Source organism: Amblyomma mixtum, chromosome 4 (assembly GCF_055824585.1).
Source record: "Amblyomma mixtum isolate Tamu chromosome 4, ASM5582458v1, whole genome shotgun sequence".
NCBI lineage: Eukaryota > Metazoa > Arthropoda > Arachnida > Ixodida > Ixodidae > Amblyomma > Amblyomma mixtum.
The window spans coordinates 27,093,899-27,113,290 of NC_143015.1; the positions used below are offsets into that span (position 1 = coordinate 27,093,899).

Here is a 19,392-nt window from a genome sequence, read left to right on the forward strand (position 1 = left end):
CCAATTATGGAAAAAAAACCGCACTCATTATGTTCCTTATTACTTCAATAAGATACAAACAGCCCCGAGCATTAATGGATTAAAACAACTTAATAAGTTTCTTCGATCGTGGTTGAATAGTAATACTGAGTGACAAATTTTTAATCTATTTTTTTTCATGTTCTCAGCGTTGTCATTTCGTGCATGAAAACGGTGGATGCTTTCTTGTACTCGATGTTTTTTGTTCATATATTCGCCTTGCATCGCGGGAGCAGTATCTAAGTCTGTCTGGTTTCAGCTCTTTTGTGTTTTTATGTTGTATTGCATTGCGGAAGCAATTTCTGAAACTGTCTTGTTCGAGCTCTTTTTTTGTGTGTGTTTTATTCACTGCTGATCATGTACTTCACACTCCGGCTGCCCAGCCACGCACACAAGCGATAACGCTTACGCGGGCTGGAGCATGTACTTGCGAATTGAAGTGAATAAAAGATATTATTATTATTATTATTATTATTATTATTATTATTATTATTATTATTATTATTATTATTATGTAAGTAGCAGTAATGTTACATGTTGCAATGTAACTTTACATGAACATTAAAAATTAACATATAACGTTATAAGTTAAATAGGAGACGTTATTTTCACGTTCTAAACAAATATTGTTTTAATATAATCTTCTAAATTTTATTATAATGTTAGAGTCGCAACTATAAAACAACATTGCAAATATATTTCGAGCACTGATTTCCAGACCTTTTCTCACTGTTCGGAGAATAAAGATGTTTTTCAAGTAACAGTACCTTGCAACCACATCTCTTAGATTGTACTCGCCACAGATTGCATGAACAGCCCCATTATTTTGTCACAAATCTTTACTTATTACCCATTCGCCACTATCACTGATGGGACACCCCGCAGTAGTAAGTATATAAGCTCGATGGCATGATATCCGTTCGGATGTGAGTGAATACCAGTTGTATGTTGTGCTGTAGTATAGTGGAGAACGCATCGTTCATGTTGTTGGTTCTTTGAAAGCGTTGTTGTGTGCCGTCACCACTGGCAGGCCTGCATGCTTGGGCGGGGCTGCTTCACCATTTTCGAGAAAGTTCCATTTTTGTTGTTCACATGTTTCATGAATTTTCGGTAAGGTTATTCTAACATTTATATGCAACATTACAAACACGTTACAAAAAAAAGGACATTAAGTACATTGAAATAACATTTGAGCATAACAAAAATGTAACATTATCGCGATATTTCGGTGCTACCTGGGAGACATTGTACATTACATTTTCTTTCTGTCAGCTTTCAACGACCACGTTTCCGGCCTCCGAAAGGCATGCTAATTATTCGTGTACCACGCACACCCACCTAAGCAAATACGCGTGTTCTTTTTTCCCCATAAGCCGAACATGCACTCCACCTTGTGTTTGACACTTCGACCCTCGCACGATTTGTAAACATAAGTGTTCGACAAAGCTGATTCTAATGGGGCAATTTTTTTTTTGTGAATACACTTTAGGCAGATAGTAAACACAGATTACGGAGTTCTCCGCGCCGTTCTACCAGGGGACCTTCTAATTCAAAACGCATTTAGATACAGAAAAATGTGCTAAACTGGTCACCTTTCTACACAAGAATTTGAGAAACAAAAATATGTGTAGTATAACTAGCTCAGTCGGTGAATCAGGGCGGATGGATTCCATCTAGCGTCCGCTATAAGTGATAGCTTCCGCGAAAGCCACATCGAAAATAAGATTTGCCTGTTCATAGGGCCTGGCAGCACCACCTAAGCCAACACCTATCTTTTGTCACCATAGAACGTGCGTGAAAACAACTACACGCGAAATTTCATCCCTGTCCTTAATTTGACTAGTGCTATGAATGCTGCATTTGGTACAGTACTTGAGTTTCATACGTTAATCACGTAATCGGTACATATCGCATAATACAGGGAATCAAATCAAGTAAGCATCCAGCTACCTCTTGCACCACTCCACTTTTCGGAGAAAGGTTTCAGTGCGGCGCAACATTTCAAACTACCGCGGGAGCTGTTTTTGAGAGGCCAACAGCAGCGGACACATGCATGGATGGTCTCTGACACAGGTTCACAGCGGTCCTGCAGCGTGGCGTTCTGCGCAATATGGATTCACGGCACACCCGAATGATGGCACTAGGGTCGCTTGCAGCTGAGTCTTGGTATAGAGTCGGCGCGCGCATTACCTATTGCGGAGACTGCGGAGACTTCTACCTGCGGAGACTTCTATGTATGAGGTGATATGTGCTTCGGAAGTTGTCGAAAGAACGTATTTCGCAGCGTTTAAAACTCACGAATCCCTGTGGATGCTGAGGGGAGAGCATGCACTACTTCGGCGTAGATTGCATTGGGGCTGTGACACATCCGCCATAGTGTACTCGGTGTGGTAATGAGAAGTTGTAACGTCAGTGGTGGTGATTAAGCAGCGGCGTGTGTTATCGACGTCACGGCTTAGCCTCGTGAAGCTATATAGCACAATTGCGTGGGGTATCTTACTGTATAGTACTATCAGACGAAACCTCAAACTGCAAAACGTATCAAAATACATCACCCGCATAACACGGCACAAAGCTAAGTTTCACCATTTACGGAGCATAGCGCAAAGATTCTATATTTTACGCGCTCTTGGCGTGCACATACACTGGACGCGTTTATGTGTCAGGCCGAACTGAGCATGATAATTATTGCATTTATTTGACGACACCATGTCGTTCCGTTCTCCTTCGTGGTTCATATGCAAGTGAGCCAGTCCTTAAAAGCCTGGCATCCTTTCGTCTGGACGTCCGCCCTGCCGTTGGCGCAGACGAGAGCGCCGTCCGCCTTGAGCACAACCAGCGTCGGTATGCCTGCGACCTTGTAGCGAGACTTGAGCGTCCTGCGATGAAGCAACTTCCTATGCAATGCCGCTTTTTAATATGGCTGAAACGCAAAAAAAAACTCATGTGGTGTGCGATGCGACATTACAGAACCTCTGGTTATTGGTATTATTTCTGAGCCCCAACCACAGCACCTCGCTTAGCTATTGCGCAGACTTTGGATGTTAAGTGTTAGACTTTGGATGTTAGTGAACAAGGGAGCCGTAGCGCTCCCGAAACGTCTTTCCATCTTTATTGACTTTGGCCAGTGACCATCAATCCTCATCACCATGATTCCTGACCAGACGGTATGCCGTCAAACCCTCGACTAAGACCCACATACTCTACCACCACCTACCACGGAAAGGCATGTTATATCATACTATATATTTTGCCACACCATATTGCACCGCACCACACTACACCTTTCCATTCGCTGCCTTCAAGGACTGTCTTAAGATTGTTCTTATAGACCCCTTTAGCATACCGTGCACCGCGTTATCGTTACCGGTACAGGACTACCGGGAGCTCGCTCGCAGCTAATGCGCAGGCACAAATACTCTTGACGGCGCCAGGTGGCGCCAGGCACCTGGCAGATGCGCGTGCGCCTGCAGCATCGGGACCAATCAGCGCGTGCTCAGCAGTGCTCCCGGTACTCCGGTAACGGTAAAAGGTAACGCGGTACACGGTATGCTATAGGTATCTAATGTCTAAGAAACATAAAGTGTCGTTCTTGATTCATATTGCAGCGAAGAAGCACACACACACAGAACGAACACGCAAAAAATACGGACGAACGCTGCACTCACAACTGGTTTACTGCGGAAAGATTTCGAGCTTAGAAGGCTAGCGCATCTGCGCACTACAGAAAGAAAACCATAACAACCACGTGCCAAGAAATATCAGAAACATCTTATCATATTGCCGCAAAAAGGTTGAATTCCGAAGCGTACAAACAAACGGAAGCATCACTAATGCAGCAATCTGCTCTTTTCTGCAATCTGCTGCATTAGTGATGCTTCCGTTGAGGTAAAAGCAGATCTGTTGAAGTACGGAGGGGAGAGTGTACAAGAAACACTAGCCGCCCTCTATGCTCAATGTCTTATGACTTCAAGCGTACTACAATTTTAGAAGAACAATAGTATTTTAATCCATATGAAAGGGGGTGTCCATATATAATACGGGGTGCGAGCTTGTGAAGCTGCCCATAAGGCAGCTTTTTTCTCTCGCCCCCTCATGTCCTTTCAGTACATGAAATAAATGAAATTAAATAAAATGAAAGCGAACGTCATCGTCACATCATCATTTTCCTGACTACGTTCACTGCAGGGCAAATGCGTCTCCCATGTCTCTCCAATTAACCCGGTCATTTGCCAGTTGCGGTCACCATATCCCTACACACATCTGAATTTCATCCGTCCACCTAACTCTCTGTCACCTCTGCTACGCTTGCCTTCTCTTGGAATCCACTTCGTTACCCTTAAGGACTAGCGCTTATCTTGCCTTCGCATTGCATACCCTGCCCAAGGCCATTTCTTCATCTTGGTTTCGACTAGGATGTCATTAACCCGCGTTTGTTCCCTCACCCACTCCGCCCGCTTCCGATCTCTTAACCTTACGCCCATCATTTTTCTCTCCATAGCTCGCTTCGTTGTCCTTAACTTAGCGAACGTGCAGCACTTCACAAATTACCGACCGATCAGGTTACTGTCCGTTGCCTGTCAGGTATTTACTGAGGTAATCAATTATATCTGAGCAACCTTAGACTGCAGTCAATGAAACCAGGCCGGCTTTCGTAAAATGTACTCGGCAAGAGCCAGTATTCGCACAAATGCGCAGAATATAACCAACACTTATTCCTGGCATTTCACATAAGATGTCCGCCAATTCTTAAATTGATAGGCTTTTTGAGTTAGAATACTTTTTTTTCGGCGTAGCATTATTAGCGGTTTAGAGCATTATACTACAGCTAAGACAGCAAACTAGTAGGCTGGTTAACTAATGCGCCTAAACATTCGTGCGACTTATCGTGTGTAGACTCTGAGATACTGGACTGATTTGATCATTTCAATCACCTGTCTGAATATAAACCAGGTACTATGCATTTCATACTAATCACAGGCAGCCCTCCAGCACCACGTGAAAGAGAGAAGAGGAAGGGGACCTGGGTGGAAATTTGGGCAAGTCGGTATTGATCCATAACGTAAGAGTAGCGCAAAACCAGGACGACGGACACAAGGGGAGAGAACACACACCAACAACACAGGCGCTACACAACAGCGCCTGTGTTGTTGGTGTGTGTTCTCTCCCCTTGTGTCCGTCGTCCTGGTTTTGCGCTACTCTTACGTTAAGGGGAGCCTACGCACTACTCAGCTCACTCTCAGTGCTCTAATATCGCATTGAGTTCCTTTATCAACAACTCCGTCATTTGAGTAGAATGACGAATTCGTGCATGTTATACAGGTCCCAAATGTCGGGTGAAAAAAAAAGTGTACAGCTCATTACTCACGACTGCAGAGTATCGCCGTAGGGAACCGTAAGCCATCCTCCGTGGTGGCTACTGAAGTCGTCCTGCATTTCGGCCACAGTTCGGTCCTGCGACACGAACACGATCTGCGTTGAAAGGGGGTTCTCATTGGCTGTTTCCGCGCCGCAACCACGCCGGTGGACACGGATTCGGCGCGTCTTTTTTCCGGTTTGCGATAACCGTTTAACAGCAGCAAAATTACCAAGGAATTAAAAAAATACAACCACGGCATTATCCGACCCAAGGTGCGCACAACCAAAAGCGCACATCCAAATCAGAACGTTCTAGCACCAGTGAATTTTATGGAATCATATTGTCACCGACAATATTTCGCTCGAGATTAAGGATTTTGTGCACTTCGGGCAACTAGTGTGAGGTTAATAAGGTGGATTGGTGAGCTAGTTGGTTCAAGTGCCGTATAACTGAGCAGCAGAAAGTGAACAAGGACGTTGAAGAAACATACAACACGATGTTTCTTCAACGTCCTTGTTCACTTTCTGCTGCTCAGTTATACGATCATGAACCAACTAGCCCACCAATCCACCTTAATAACGTTCATCTCTAGCCTTTCTACTTGTCACCCGCATCAACTGTATGTCACGTCTGTATATTTCTTCAACGTCCTTGTTCACTTTCTACTGCTCATTTATACGGTCATGAACCAACTAGCCCACCAATCCACCTTATTAACGTTCATCTCTAGCCTTGTCACCCGCATCAACTGTCTGTAACGTCTGTATATTTCTTCAACGTCCTTGTTCACTTTCTGCTGCTCAGTTATACGATCATGAACCAACTAGCCCACCAATCCACCTTATTAACGTTCATCTCTAGCCTTTCTACTTGTCACCCGCATTAACTGTCTGTCACGTCTGTATATTTCTTCAACGTCGTTGTTCACTTTCTGGTGCTCAGTTATACGATCATGAACCAACTAGCCCACCAATCTACCTTATTAACGTTCATCTCTAGCCTTTCTACTTGTCACCCGCATCAACTGTCTGTCACGCCTGTATATTTCTTCAACGTCGTTGTTCACTTTCTGCTGCTCAGTTATACGATCATGAACCAACTAGCCCACCAATCCACCTTATTAACGTTCATCTCTAGCCTTTCTACTTGCCACCCGCATCAACTGTCTGTCACGTCTGTATATTTCTTCAACGTCGATGTTCACTTTCTGCTGCTCAGTTATACGATCATGAACCAACTAGCCCACCAATCCACCTTATTAACGTTCATCTCTAGCCTTTCTACTTGTCACCCGGATCAACTGTATGTCACGTCTGTATATTTCTTCAACGTCCTTGTTCACTTTCTGCTGCTCAGTTATACGATCATGAACCAACTAGCCCACCAATCCACCTTATTAACGTTCATCTCTAGCCTTTTTACTTGTCACCCGCATCAACTGTCTGTCACGTCTGTATATTTCTTCAACGTCCTTGTTCACTTTCTACTGCTCATTTATACGGTCATGAACCAACTAGCCCACCAATCCACCTTATTAACGTTCATCTCTAGCCTTTCTACTTGTCACCCGCATCAACTGTCTGTCACGTCTGTATATTTCTTCAACGTCCTTGTTCACTTTCTGCTGCTCAAATATACGATAAAGTGAGGTGCGTTAAAAACCTACAATAAAGCCTTTATTTATAAGAAATTAAATACAAAATTACGGAGGGTACTTCAGACTACCTCCGTTCCTTAAATGTGAAAGCATAGTCTCATGGTGAGTTCTGTCGCGAGGTTCATTAGAGATTCCTTGATTTGTAATGATACATTTGCGCATTTTAATACGTTGGAAGGACACGCAATCACAAGGTTCATCTTTATTCGCCAAGAAGTGACGCGTTTTTGTCGCCAATGGGTTGTGTGCTCCCCTCGCAGTCTGAAGGTTCTTGGTTCAGTACCCCACACCTTCCAAACAAATTGTAGTTTTCTTTACTACAGACGTCTCTATCATATGTCTACCGCTGACGTCATGCGAGACGACGATGACGTCACTGGGGGCCTTCGAAATACTGCTGTTGGTCAACGCCGTTGGGTTTCGTTGTCGATGAGCCATATAATATTCGCACACTAAAATTATTCCAGCTTAGAACTGCAGATTGCATGCATAGTAAATTGTCTATACTAGGCGACATATTTTCTTCGAAGAGAAGAGAATGCTATATTCAGCCAAATAGTTAATAGTTTAACAGCCTAGCCGACGGCTGCTTTACTACACGTAGCCATTGGAGCTGGCGCCATCTATTGAAGCTTCTTGTAACGTAGCCGTGCATAGCAAATCCCTTGTATTCTAGGAAACTGCTTTTGGCTCAACTTTCGAACGTTGAAGGTGGCGGTCTTATTAGAAATATTCCTTAAATAAATAAGGCGTATTTCCAGTAGGCTACGGTTAAAGAAGAAACTCAACTGATACAGGAAGACAGGCCGCCTTTCAGCTCCGTAGCTTGTGCTCCTCGTGCAAAAAAAAACAAACAAAAAAAACGTTTTCGTAGAGCTAATACAGCCACGGCAGTGCTGTCGGATTCTCCCTGTTTAGCAATGCGATGCTTGTGGGACAGTCTTTCCTCGTTTGACCCTCATGCCCTTTCTTCCGCATGTTCAGTTCAAGCGTTTGCATCGTCCTGCAGTTGCCACGACATATCCTGGAATATACACGCATTTTAGATTAGGGGACTCATAACTGCTTTTAATTTGTATTATGTGCCAAGAGAATCTGGGTAGTTGCCCAGAGAAATCAATTTCAATATACTTCAAAGCAAGGGCTTGTCACATGATCTTGGAATTTGGCGCCGTGAGGCTCCGTTCAGGCAGTGCTCGCCTTGCCTTGATGATCTTAAGTGTGGCGTTCTGCTGGTCCTTAAGAGTAACGGAGTGGATTCCAAGATAAGGACAGCGTAGCAGAGGGCAGCAGCAAATTAGGTGGGCGGATGAGATTAAGAAGTTTGCGGGAATGCGGTGGCCGCAGGTGGCAGAAGAGAGAGTTAATTGGACGGACATGGGAGAGGCCTCTGCCCTGCAGTGGGCGTAGTCAGCAAAAACGAACAACATCGACAGACGAAAACCGCCGTGCGAAATCGCAGACGAATTAAGATTCGTTGAGTGCGACAAGGAAGTCATCTATGACGTGCCGCTCCAATGCGGTAAGAGATACATTTGACAAACCGGTAAGGTGCATCAACACTACATTGAGGGAACACGCCAACTCATGCGGCCAGATAACGCACCCTGGCAATCTGGCTTCCCACTGTCACCATTGCAAATGGAACGCTCATCATAATGACCCAGGCATGCAAGGCCATGCCAAAACCAGACCAGAAGGAGGATGCAAGCCTCACCTGGATGACACCACCATAATAGGTCACGGGAAAACAAAAGGCTGAGGCTTAACTTGGTTAAGCCTGGAGAATGCGAAGCATCATCGTGTGGCGTAATTTGGAGGCGCACAACCACAGCGACGGCGCGAGGTGGGCCCCCGTTTCTCCACTGTCGTGACGTCATCGTGTCACGTGGTGTGACGTCATGTATCACGTGATTTGGAGGCGCACAACCACAGCGACGGCGCGAGGTGGGCCCCCGTTTCTCCACTGTCGTGACGTCATCGTGTCACGTGGTGTGACGTCATGTATCACATGATTTGGAGGCGCATAACCACGGTGAAGGGCTGAAGTGGTAGCTAAAGTAGTATACTTCGCATAAAAACTGAAAGTGAAATCATTGAAGCCTTCAAGATCAGGATTATCGGAACAGAAAACTGGGTCAGCACACCGTCAATAGCTCTCGAAGATAACGAATTAGACTGGTTGAGGTCACTGGCCAGATTATAGACAGGAAGGTGAAGGCAGCTTTTCAGATGCAAATTGATTATTTCGTTCATAGATCGTTTATGCCACCCTGCTCTGTATAAAAGGGACACGTTTTGGGAAGTAAACTAGTTTAAAGTAGGGGCTTCGTCCGTCTGTGTTCTCGTCTTTCTGTGCCTTTTAGCGCGACTTGATCAGTAATCAGGCAGATGATGATGTTCTATGGCTGCTAAGCAAGGTTAGAACTCCACCGCCTGGCCTCATTTAAATGGTGGCCGGTGAACCTTACGGGATCGTGGTTGATGCGAGACCGTACAATGGCGCTTACCTCGATAGGGAGTCCTTGTTGCTTGGCTTCCCGGTAGGCGTCGGCCAGCATGGGAGTGAAGGTGCGGCACGGTACGCACCACTTGGCCGAGAAGTAGATGCAGACGATCCGCTTGTTGCGCAAAGCCACGTCGGCCGCGATGCTGGTGCCGTCCTTGGTCAGCAGCACTTTGTCCCGGAGCAGTTCCATCCACGACCTGATTTCGGGCGCAAACAGGTGACGGAGGTTGAAAAAATACGGTCGGCACTTAAGGGCCTTCAACCAAAGGCCTTTCACATATATATATAATTTTAATACATATATCGTACAGCATGCATGTCCTTCAAACTAAAGGCCCTGAAGGCTTTCAACCTTATGGCCTTTGTCATCGCTGTTGTCATTAATGACTGTTATAATTATTCAGTACCGTCCTCAATTATTCCAACACTATCACTGTCCTTAACAATCCGTATCCCTAACTACTACTGCCTCGTCTTATGTCTTGCTTCATTGCCTATAATCACAGATTAATATCTTACCGTCTACTGCTGAAGGCATGCGAGACCATTGTGACCTCATTACGGTTTTCTGATCACTTATGCTTTCGCATTAAAACGATGCCTAGTGCACTGCGCAGAAGGCAAACGACAATGACGATTGTAGTTTAGTTGTGGCCGGAATACAACGATGTTATATGGGGCACGAAATGTGTCACGTATACTTGAGCTTCTTGTAGCGTATCGCGTTTATGGTATAGGCGTCCGGAGAGCACTCGCCATATTCTGAGCTCTTTCCATCCGCATACATGCAACGTTGAGACCATGCCGTTGCGCTTCGGCAACATTCACGGCCGGCCCGCAACGCAAATCATACGTTTGCACTGAGGAGCGCTGTAGTGGGAGACTACCTAGGAATTAATCAGTCACATGTAAATACAACGCACCGGGAAACAGCACACTCATTTGGCTTCGTCTCCAGCAAACAGCTGCTGCCCCATACCGATATTTGAACCACAAAAGGCTCGCTTTCAACACAAGAACAACGTGGGTGCTCAACCAGTGCTGAAGGCGCTTCAATTGATACGTCATTCGTTAAGAAGGCTTGTATTTATCTCGGCTAAACCCTGTAGTGGTCCGTGGACAGACGGTTTTCTCGTGGCCCTCTTTAGTGCTGTCACATATTTCCCCACCAACCCGAAGAACCACAACACAACCAACTCGCCTACAGCCATCATATCTGGACGCAGAGATGATGTTCACAGGGCAGCCGCTCTTCCACTGTGTTTGACGTTCTTAACAGTGCCTCAGAACGAGCAAAATTGAAGAGAACTGCTACAAGCAGCCCACTCGCAAAAACAAACTCGATCGTTGCGTCTACGCTGAATGGCCGTGTGGCCTTCACGACGTGTAGGATCCGGGCGCAAAGCAAGGCAATGTTGGCAACGCCGACAGACTGACCTTATCAACCTCTGGGTGGTGGCTAGATACCCAGCACTGCGTAGTGTGGGCCTCGAGGAGCCTGTGTCCACACAACGACGCCGTGTTCACAGGTAGGCGTGAGGCAGTTCTGCGACAGGCCAATATTCGTTTCAAAAGCCCGACCGGCCAACGTTTTTAAAACGTTGCGACCGGCGACCGACAAGCGCAAGGACGTGAAAGACTTCTTCTTCTTCTTCTTCTCCACATGAAAATGGCACATACCGACGTGTGGGGATTGGCCAAGGTTGTTGTTGTTCACCTCTTAGAATGTTTTTTTTATTTCTTTTTATTCGAGCTGTTTGCCATTAGGCATAATGAAAAAAGGAAAGAAAGTTATAAGATGGAGTGGAAACAAGCCTCGCTTAAAAAGTGGCAAAAGTTCGCGATAAAGCGATTATCATGAGTCCACTCGCGATAGTCGCCTGCAACGTCCCATCGCAGGCCTACCTTTCTTAGGAAGCGTCGTCTCACGGAAACTGTAGCCGGGCAAGTCCACAGCAAGTGTTTTTCCCACTCAGCTCTATTCCCCATACTCCGCTAGACCTTTCACGGTGGTGCAACACACGTCAAGAGGTCGTCGCCCTTCTTGTTAAACCAGCACGCACCCCTCTTATTCTAGTTTCTTTTTATGGCCGTCCTAGCTCCGCATCTCCCAATCTTGGATGGGTACGTTTCCTTCGTTGTACCAACCCGGGTATCCCTATTCTAGTTGGTGGAGACTTCAACGGCGCACACACTTCGGGGGGTTACCCAGCAGATTCTCAAGGGGTGCGCACATCCAAGGCAGCTTTTCAGATAATTCCTTTCAACTTTTAAACCACCCGAATACCTCTACCCGCCCAAGAGGTGGCCCGTATTCACCTGACTTGACTTGGTGGTTAGGGCTCGGTAACCCTCGTTGGGATGTTGAATCAGATTCTTTGGGTAGTGATCACTGCCCTATTTTTATCTCCCTCACTCCTTCGCGTCTACGGAAAGTACGCCGCAGCGTGCGCATAACATCATGGGACTCTGTACGCGCTGACAATCGTTTATCTACATTCAACCGTCTTCAGGAGTGTGTACTCTCTCTGATGTTCTCGCAACTCATACTATTACCAGTACTGTAAATGAAGGCGACCCAAACCCGGACATACACCTCCTGAATCTGTGGGCTCTTTGTCGCCAGGCCGATCATTATGCTTCTCGCCACCCTGAGGCCCCCTTGGCTCTTCCCTCTCTTCACCGAGCTACCGCCCGAGCGCGGCGTTATGCAAAACAACTAGGCAGGAAACGCTGGGCTGCATGGTGTGCCCACCTGTCCTCTACGCAGGGCAATCGACATCTTTGGAGAGTGTTTCACGCCATGGAGCGCCCTTCTCAGGTTGCAGATTACACTGAAAGCATTCGCCTCGCGCTGAATGTGGACGAAGATACATTTGCACAACAAGCGGCCCGTCAGTTTCTTCCACACCATGACTGCACCCCTACATCTCCTCCAGTCTTATCGGTTACAGAGCCTTCCGATGAGGTTACTTCTGAATTAACCATGGCAGAATTGCTAGCCTCCATTGAACGCCTCAAAACTACCACTTCTCCCGGCCATGACGGCATAGCAAACTCTTTATTCCGTAACTTGGATGGGTCTGCTTTGCAAACCCTACTGGATACTTTCAACCATGTGTGGCGTTCTGGTGTCATCCCTGGAGAGTGAAAGCATTCTATTGTGGTCCCAATACCCAAGTCAGGTCAGCCTCCAGTATCTCTTCGGCCCTTCGTCCAATTTCTCTCACGTCTACCATCTGCAAGCTTTACGAAAGCATTCTCGCCGCACGCTTGTCGTGGTGGCTAGAATCACACGATTGTTACCCAGATTCCCAAATAGGTTTCCGTCCCAAAATTGGAACGGAGGATGGTCTTGCTACTTTGGCTACTGACGTGCTTCACCACACTCCGCAGTCACCTCGTTCGAACCGTGATCGCGACAGACATAACAAAGGCATATTATAACATCCTTCACTCTGCCATTCTTGCCTCCCTTCAAACTCTTGGTCTCCCTCACCGGTTTCTCCTATGCTTTCACGCCTTTTTAACAAATCGAACCTTCAGTGTACGGGTCCATGGAAAGCCCTTTGGTAACTTCACTTCCAATAGAGGAGTGCCCCAGGGCTCCGTTCTCGCCCCCACATTATTCAATGTGGCTTTTATTCCTCTTGTTAGAGCCCTAGAGACCATCCCTTCTATCCGTGTGCTTGCGTACGCCGATGACATAACCTTGTGGTGCTGTCACCCAGATGCGTCTATCCATCAGTCGGCCCTCCAACATGCGCTAGATGTCTTGACATCTCGCCTCCCACCTCTGGGTCTAACCCTCTCGCCTACTAAGTCATGTTTCATTCGCATTGGAAACAAAGCCGGCTTACGCAAAGCAGTCCCTTTAAACGTTACAGTAGATAGTTCTCCGATTCCTCCGGTAGAAACTGTTCGTATTCTTGGCCTCCTCCTTCATACCTCTGGGACTGGTACCCCTTGGCTGACAGCCACACGTAAATCAGCTCACGCTACTATAGGTCTGATTCGTCGCATAGCTATGCGATCTGGTGGCGCACGTGCTCTTACGGCCCGCCAGCTTGTGCGCTCTATCCTTCAGCCACGGATAATATATCAGGCACAATTTCAACGTCTCACCCGCAGACAGTGGGACTCCCTTGAAGCTATCAATCGTGAGGCTATGCGCGCCATAACATTTTTGCCTCGTTTGACACCCATACCCGTGCTTCAGGAGTTCACCCAAATTAATACTCTCAGTGAACTCATCGACCAGCGGGTGGCAAACAGAACTCGCAAACAGTCTCTACAACTTCATCGTTTAAAGACGCTCCCTCCGTGGTCGTATTGTCAGCTCACAGACAATCACCCCACTGTTTCCCCGTCGGTATCAGCCGCACATCTGCCTGAAGGGTGCATATTGTACACCGATGCATCACATACTGCAGAGCGGGGAGTTACTGCTGTATATAGTCCCTCCCATCCGCATCTCAACTCTCGTGCGACGTACACCGCAGATACATGTACCCCCCTGGCATTAGAACTTCAAGCCATTTACAATGCCATTGCTTCCCTTCCGCTCGTTCCCACATTCAATGCAGTTCATATTTATACAGACTCCCTCGCCGCCCTTAAACAGCTTAAGGCTGTTCGACGCACATTCCAGATTACACAATCAATTCACCTACTCTGCGCAAAATACGCATGTCCTGTACGCATACACTGGATTCGCGGTCATGCTCACGATCCACATAACATTCAAGCAGATGCTATGACTCACATTGACACATCAGACGACCCGCCACCTTCCCCTCTTCCCCCAGATCCGTTCCTGTCCCATGTCACCGATTCACAAGCTCTGCGCCAGCGAACACGCGCTCTAATTCTTCCGTGTTCGCACCCTCTCCCCCGTAGTCTAACTCGGCAGGAGGAGGTATCAGTGCGCCGGATTCGGGCAGGGGCGGCCCTGACCCCATCTGTCCGTTATCGGTGGGGTGATAAATATCTGCCAGCAACTGACAGGTGCCCTCACTGCGGCGCTGCACCGGACATTTGTGATGTGCGGCACCTGTTGTGGACTTGCCCAGCGACGGCCCCTATTAGAAAACGGCTCCTCAGGGAGGTCGGCCTGTAGTGGAACCGCGACGGGGACTATGTGAAGTGGACTACGGACAATCACTTCACCAGCAGCCTATGCGAGTACCTCGCCGAAACTGGTCTACACTCCTTCTTTTAACTTTCTGTAACCTACATTCCACTCCCCCTTTTCTCAACTTATGCCTCAAGGCAGACTTCTCGAATAATAAAAAAAAAACTAACCCACATCCCATTAGCGTTAGCATTGGGAACACCCAAGGTGTGGAGGCACAGGGGCCTGAAATACACTAGTAACACGAATGTAACTAGTGCGTTGTGAGCGAGGCGGGCTGTTTGATCATTACAGCGTTTAACGTTTACCTAATATTTTCCGTCCATGACTTTAAAAAAGGAACTGCACTTAGCCTTTGTGTAGAAAGGATGGTAGTCACTGCCGTTCAGTCACAGTCTCGATGATAGTGAACAATTCATGGTAATCGCAATCAGATAAAGTGCTCTACCGCAGTTTATATTTACAAGAACACGTAACAAAACCAATACAACTACATTACTGTTTCGTCCCTGTATTTTTCTTACCCGCCTTATTACATTCTCGTATCGGGAGGACATTTTTTCTTTTCATATGTCAGCAAAAAACAAACACTCTTATACTGGCGCTGTCATGACGCTTAAACACGGACTGAAGGCAAGAGTTTAACCGGTAGCGTGGATACGTAGTATTTTTACTTGTTTTCCTGCCACTGCAGCTGCATTTTCAACACTTCTGGGGATATAAGTGGCGTTTCGCCCAGGGTTTCACCGCCCCATCCTATGAAACCAAGAAGAGTTGGGTGTGAATAAATGTAGTGTGTGATACACTTAAGACTGTTCGACCATGAAATGTGAATTTCTGGACGTTCATGATGAAGTGAGAGTTCTTTTGTAACCTTGTTGACAATTCTTGTATGAATCATGGAGTTCTTTGAAAAGCATTTGGCTAATTTTGGAGGATCTCAGTGGCATATCTGAGCATGCAGTCCAACTCCATCACTCTGCGCGCAAATGAAAATGACACGGTGCAAAGATTGATTCATTAGGCTGCAGGCTTACCCGCAGCCAGATTAGTCTACTGAGGTTTTAATGAAGTGTTCTTTCTAACACAATAATTCTTGAAAGAACTAATTGTATTTTTAATTGAATTTGTAAAAGGAATTGTAAAAGGAATTGTATTTTTGTTGCAGGGCCTCTATACATAATCAGGCACACAAATGTGACAACCAACTTGAGCTCGGTGATCGCAAACATTTCACACGCAGCCTATATCTTTCAAAACAATACGTGTAAACAAAAGCGCAAATAAATTCCCAATGATTCTCGACCGACAGCACAGGCCGCAATATTCGAAATCTGCTGCGGTTCCCGTAGTATTATTTTTTTTTTCACAATACTGCAGACCCTCATTTGGGTCCAGGCAGGGACGGCAGAAAAACACATTCACACAACAGTGTAGCACATATACAATCTAAAATAGCTCACAAAGTGCGTTGTCAAAATCAACAGCCGATATCACTTGTAGAGGCAGGGCGTTCCATTCGTCAATAGTTTTCGGGAAAAAAGAAAATTTAAAAGCGTTAGTATGCGCGCAAAAAAGACAGCGCTGTGAGCAAAAAAGACAGCGCTGTGTAGATGATGGAGCGCAAAAATTCCTGTTTCCTTTTCATTGAAGTGATTGTCTAGCAAGTTGACCATACACCTAGTGCGATGAAAGTTGTGGGTGAAATTCTCAGCGCAGTGTTCTATGATGTAGGTTTCAAATCGATACAAGCTTGCTACTCTGATGATCCATTTTTGCTTATGTGAAATCATAAGAACAAGGTATCAGCGAGGCCGTTGATTCTACTGCCCGGTGAGCTGTTTCATGAATTGTTTCATGAGCTGTTTCATCAATGCTTCATGAATCCTTTCCATGCCCTACAATTTTTCTCTAAACATAATTTAAGTAGAAAAGGAAATAAAATATACCATGTAGAATTGTATTCCTCATTAAGTCTGTAATCTGATTTCGAAGCGCTACTAGGGGCCTGTGCTTCACTTAAACAGCTCCGTCACTGGTGCATATTTTTTCATCACGGTACTCCTAAAAGAGAAATGGCTTATGTACAAGAATTACTCACAAAGAAAACAGCAGTCTACTCTAAGGCAATCTGAGCACACCAACAACATCACAGCAAAAGATATACACACGGAGGCAAGGCTGAGGCAAGGCTGAGCACTCAACGAAAAGGGTGCAGCAGTTAGGTACGTCATCACGTTTGTGATAGACATCTCAGAGATATACAGTTGTTGGGCAGAAGTGCGAATTTGATGAGTCCAATGGCTCCGCTAGTAGTGCCAATCCGTCACATACCTTTTGTATAAGATACGGAGTTCAAAAACAATGATGTGTAATGGTACATGAGTATAATGTAGTGTAGGGTTCCTCGGGTAAAAAGATTGGTTAATTTGGTTTATTGGGGTTTAACGTCCCAAAGCGACTAAGGTTATGAGAGACGCTGTACTGAAGGGCTCCGGTAATTTTAACCACCTGTGGTTCTTTATTGCGCACTGACATCACACAGTACACGGGCCTCTAGAATTTCGCCTGCATCGAAATTCGATCGCCGCGGCCGGGATCAAACCCGCGTCTTTCGGTCAGCAGCGATTCTAGCCATAGCTACAATACCAGGACTCTCGCGCAGCTTCTACGCGACTCTTCGATAATAATGGACGTACGTCGACCGCCGCTATAGACGAGAGTGGCGCTGGTGAACACTCTGAAGGTTCGGTTACACCACACATAAATACCCTCGAAAGCAGGAGATTAGACAGCCAACGCCATAGCTCACTCGGTAGAGCATCGGACGCGAAGTTCGGAAGTCGTGGGTTCTCTTCCCACCGGTGGCCCCTGGTTGTTTTTTTTCTGCTTTCTAATCAATTATCTTTTTAAAAAATATCCTATTAATCTCCCATTGACAAAAACAACACGTTAAAAAAGCATCTTCTGTGCTCTTCGGTTTCGGCGACCGTTATCTTCCATCATGTAAGCAATGTTCGGATAAATCGAGTCCTAAACCGAAATATCAGCGTCAGTGTATTATGGACGAAAGTTTTAGCTCATGGCGCCAAACACACTTTGGGCGCTTTTATTAGAGCGTCACTTGATGGTATGTCAAAGTACACGGTTTTTCAGGAGTTTGCTTGCCACAAAGTCTGGTTTTCACCTTCATAATCTGCAAGTAAAGACACCTAGCAGGATACGAACGCAATTATAAGTGCGAATAACATTTTTGCTGCCATGTGCGTATATTTTTTGTCTCGGCGGCGTGGTGGCTGCCTTAATGCATGATTAAAAACAACTGGAAAAGCAGAGAAATAAAACTGTTATGAAATAATTTTCGCGGCACAGGAACCCTAGAAAGGAACCAACCGAAAGTGAACACCAAGATACACCTAATTCATAAACTGGCACACATAAGGGCGGTCAGAAAATTTAGAGGAAATTTGGTTTTGTGGGATTAACGTCCCAAAGCGACTCAGGCAATGAGGACGCCGTAGTCAAGGGCTCCGGAAGTTTCGACCACCTGGGGCTCTTTAACGTGCACTGACATTGCATAGTTCACGGGCCTCTAGAATTTCGCTTCCGTCTAAATTCGACCGCCGCGGCCGGGATCGAAGCCGCGTCTTTCGGGTCAGCAGTCGAGTTGCATAACCTCTGAGCCACCGCGGCGGTATATTAGAGAAAATATTACTATTGGTATAAGCATTAGCTCAATATCTGCAAGGACACACAGACGAGATGTGAACTGTATGGGAACAAGATAAAACGTGAAATCAATCAAATCAAAGAATGAAATAAGCACAGTCGGACAGGGGAGACGAGGCGAGAAAGGGGTCGTGGAGAATCACCACTATGCGCCAAGCAAAGGACGAAGAAAACGGTTCAGCTACTCTGCAACTACCAAGCGGCAACAGGATCGCCATTGCAAGCGGTGAGCGATACTATAAGCGAACATCGTTCGCAGTGGCATGCAGTTAGGCAAGCTTTAATTATGCCCTTGGAGACTTGCCGACTCCTTGGCTTGAGGAACCTTGGCCACTGGACGCGCTTTGTCTTGGCGTTGACCACTTCGTCACTGTTTCGGGCGATGGCACATGAGACATTTACTACGAAGCGAGCGCATTACGCCGCCTTTACAGGCGAAGCTCGGTTTGTATTCAGGGCAGGATAAACGCGTAATCCGCAGGCATTTCTGCGCTTGGGTATTTTAGGCGTATCACTGATTACAAAGCTGATTTCAAGCACTGCTGGAGTGGCATATTTGTTTCTTCAATTCTGGTTTGTGCTATGCTTCAACCAATCTGCCACATGACGTGCAACGGTTTCTTTTTAGGGACTGGCTTGAATGCTCAAGTACATCCTGGCTATGAACCTCAGTGGATGCTCTCGGCCCTTCAGCACTTGCTCCAAGAATCAAGGCAGACAAGCCAGTGCGATGTGCTACACTGATGAGATAATCATAAAAGGCTAAGCTTACAAATTGCTTCTTCAGACTTGAGGGCGTAAATGAACAATGCCTTGAATCTCTTGCATTTACTGCATAAGACCAAATCCAATGACCAGTCGGCAGCCATCAGAGCTTTCAGAGTGAAATTTTCCCGAACGAACAGCCGGCCAGCTTAAGCAAGAAAAGACTTACCATGAACTTGACAAAGGAATGTTAATTTTATTTATTTATTTATTTATACACA

At 46.1% G+C, this 19,392-nt stretch overlaps 1 protein-coding gene across 10 annotated transcripts in view; it reads right to left on the reverse strand.

Moving 5' to 3' along the window:
• Nucleotides 1-2,704: 2,704 nt before the first annotated feature.
• LOC149345965 (nucleoredoxin-like protein 2) overlaps nt 2,705-19,392 on the reverse strand; it is a 43,919-nt gene continuing 27,231 nt past the window's right edge. For 4 of the 10 annotated variants that reach the window (XM_089586311.1, XM_089586307.1, XM_089586305.1 and 1 more), the window contains 3 exons: nt 9,545-9,740; nt 5,387-5,490; nt 2,705-2,897 (listed from right to left, as the gene is read on the reverse strand). In XM_089586311.1, coding sequence (XP_089442437.1) covers nt 2,753-2,897; nt 5,387-5,490; nt 9,545-9,733 — 438 coding nt within the window. In that variant the 5' untranslated portion in view covers nt 9,734-9,740 and the 3' untranslated portion in view covers nt 2,705-2,752. Of the gene's footprint in view, nt 2,942-5,386; nt 5,491-9,544; nt 9,741-10,980; nt 11,090-19,392 lie in introns of those variants that run through there. The other 6 variants (XM_089586309.1, XM_089586306.1, XM_089586303.1 and 3 more) reach the window with 6 other exon arrangements.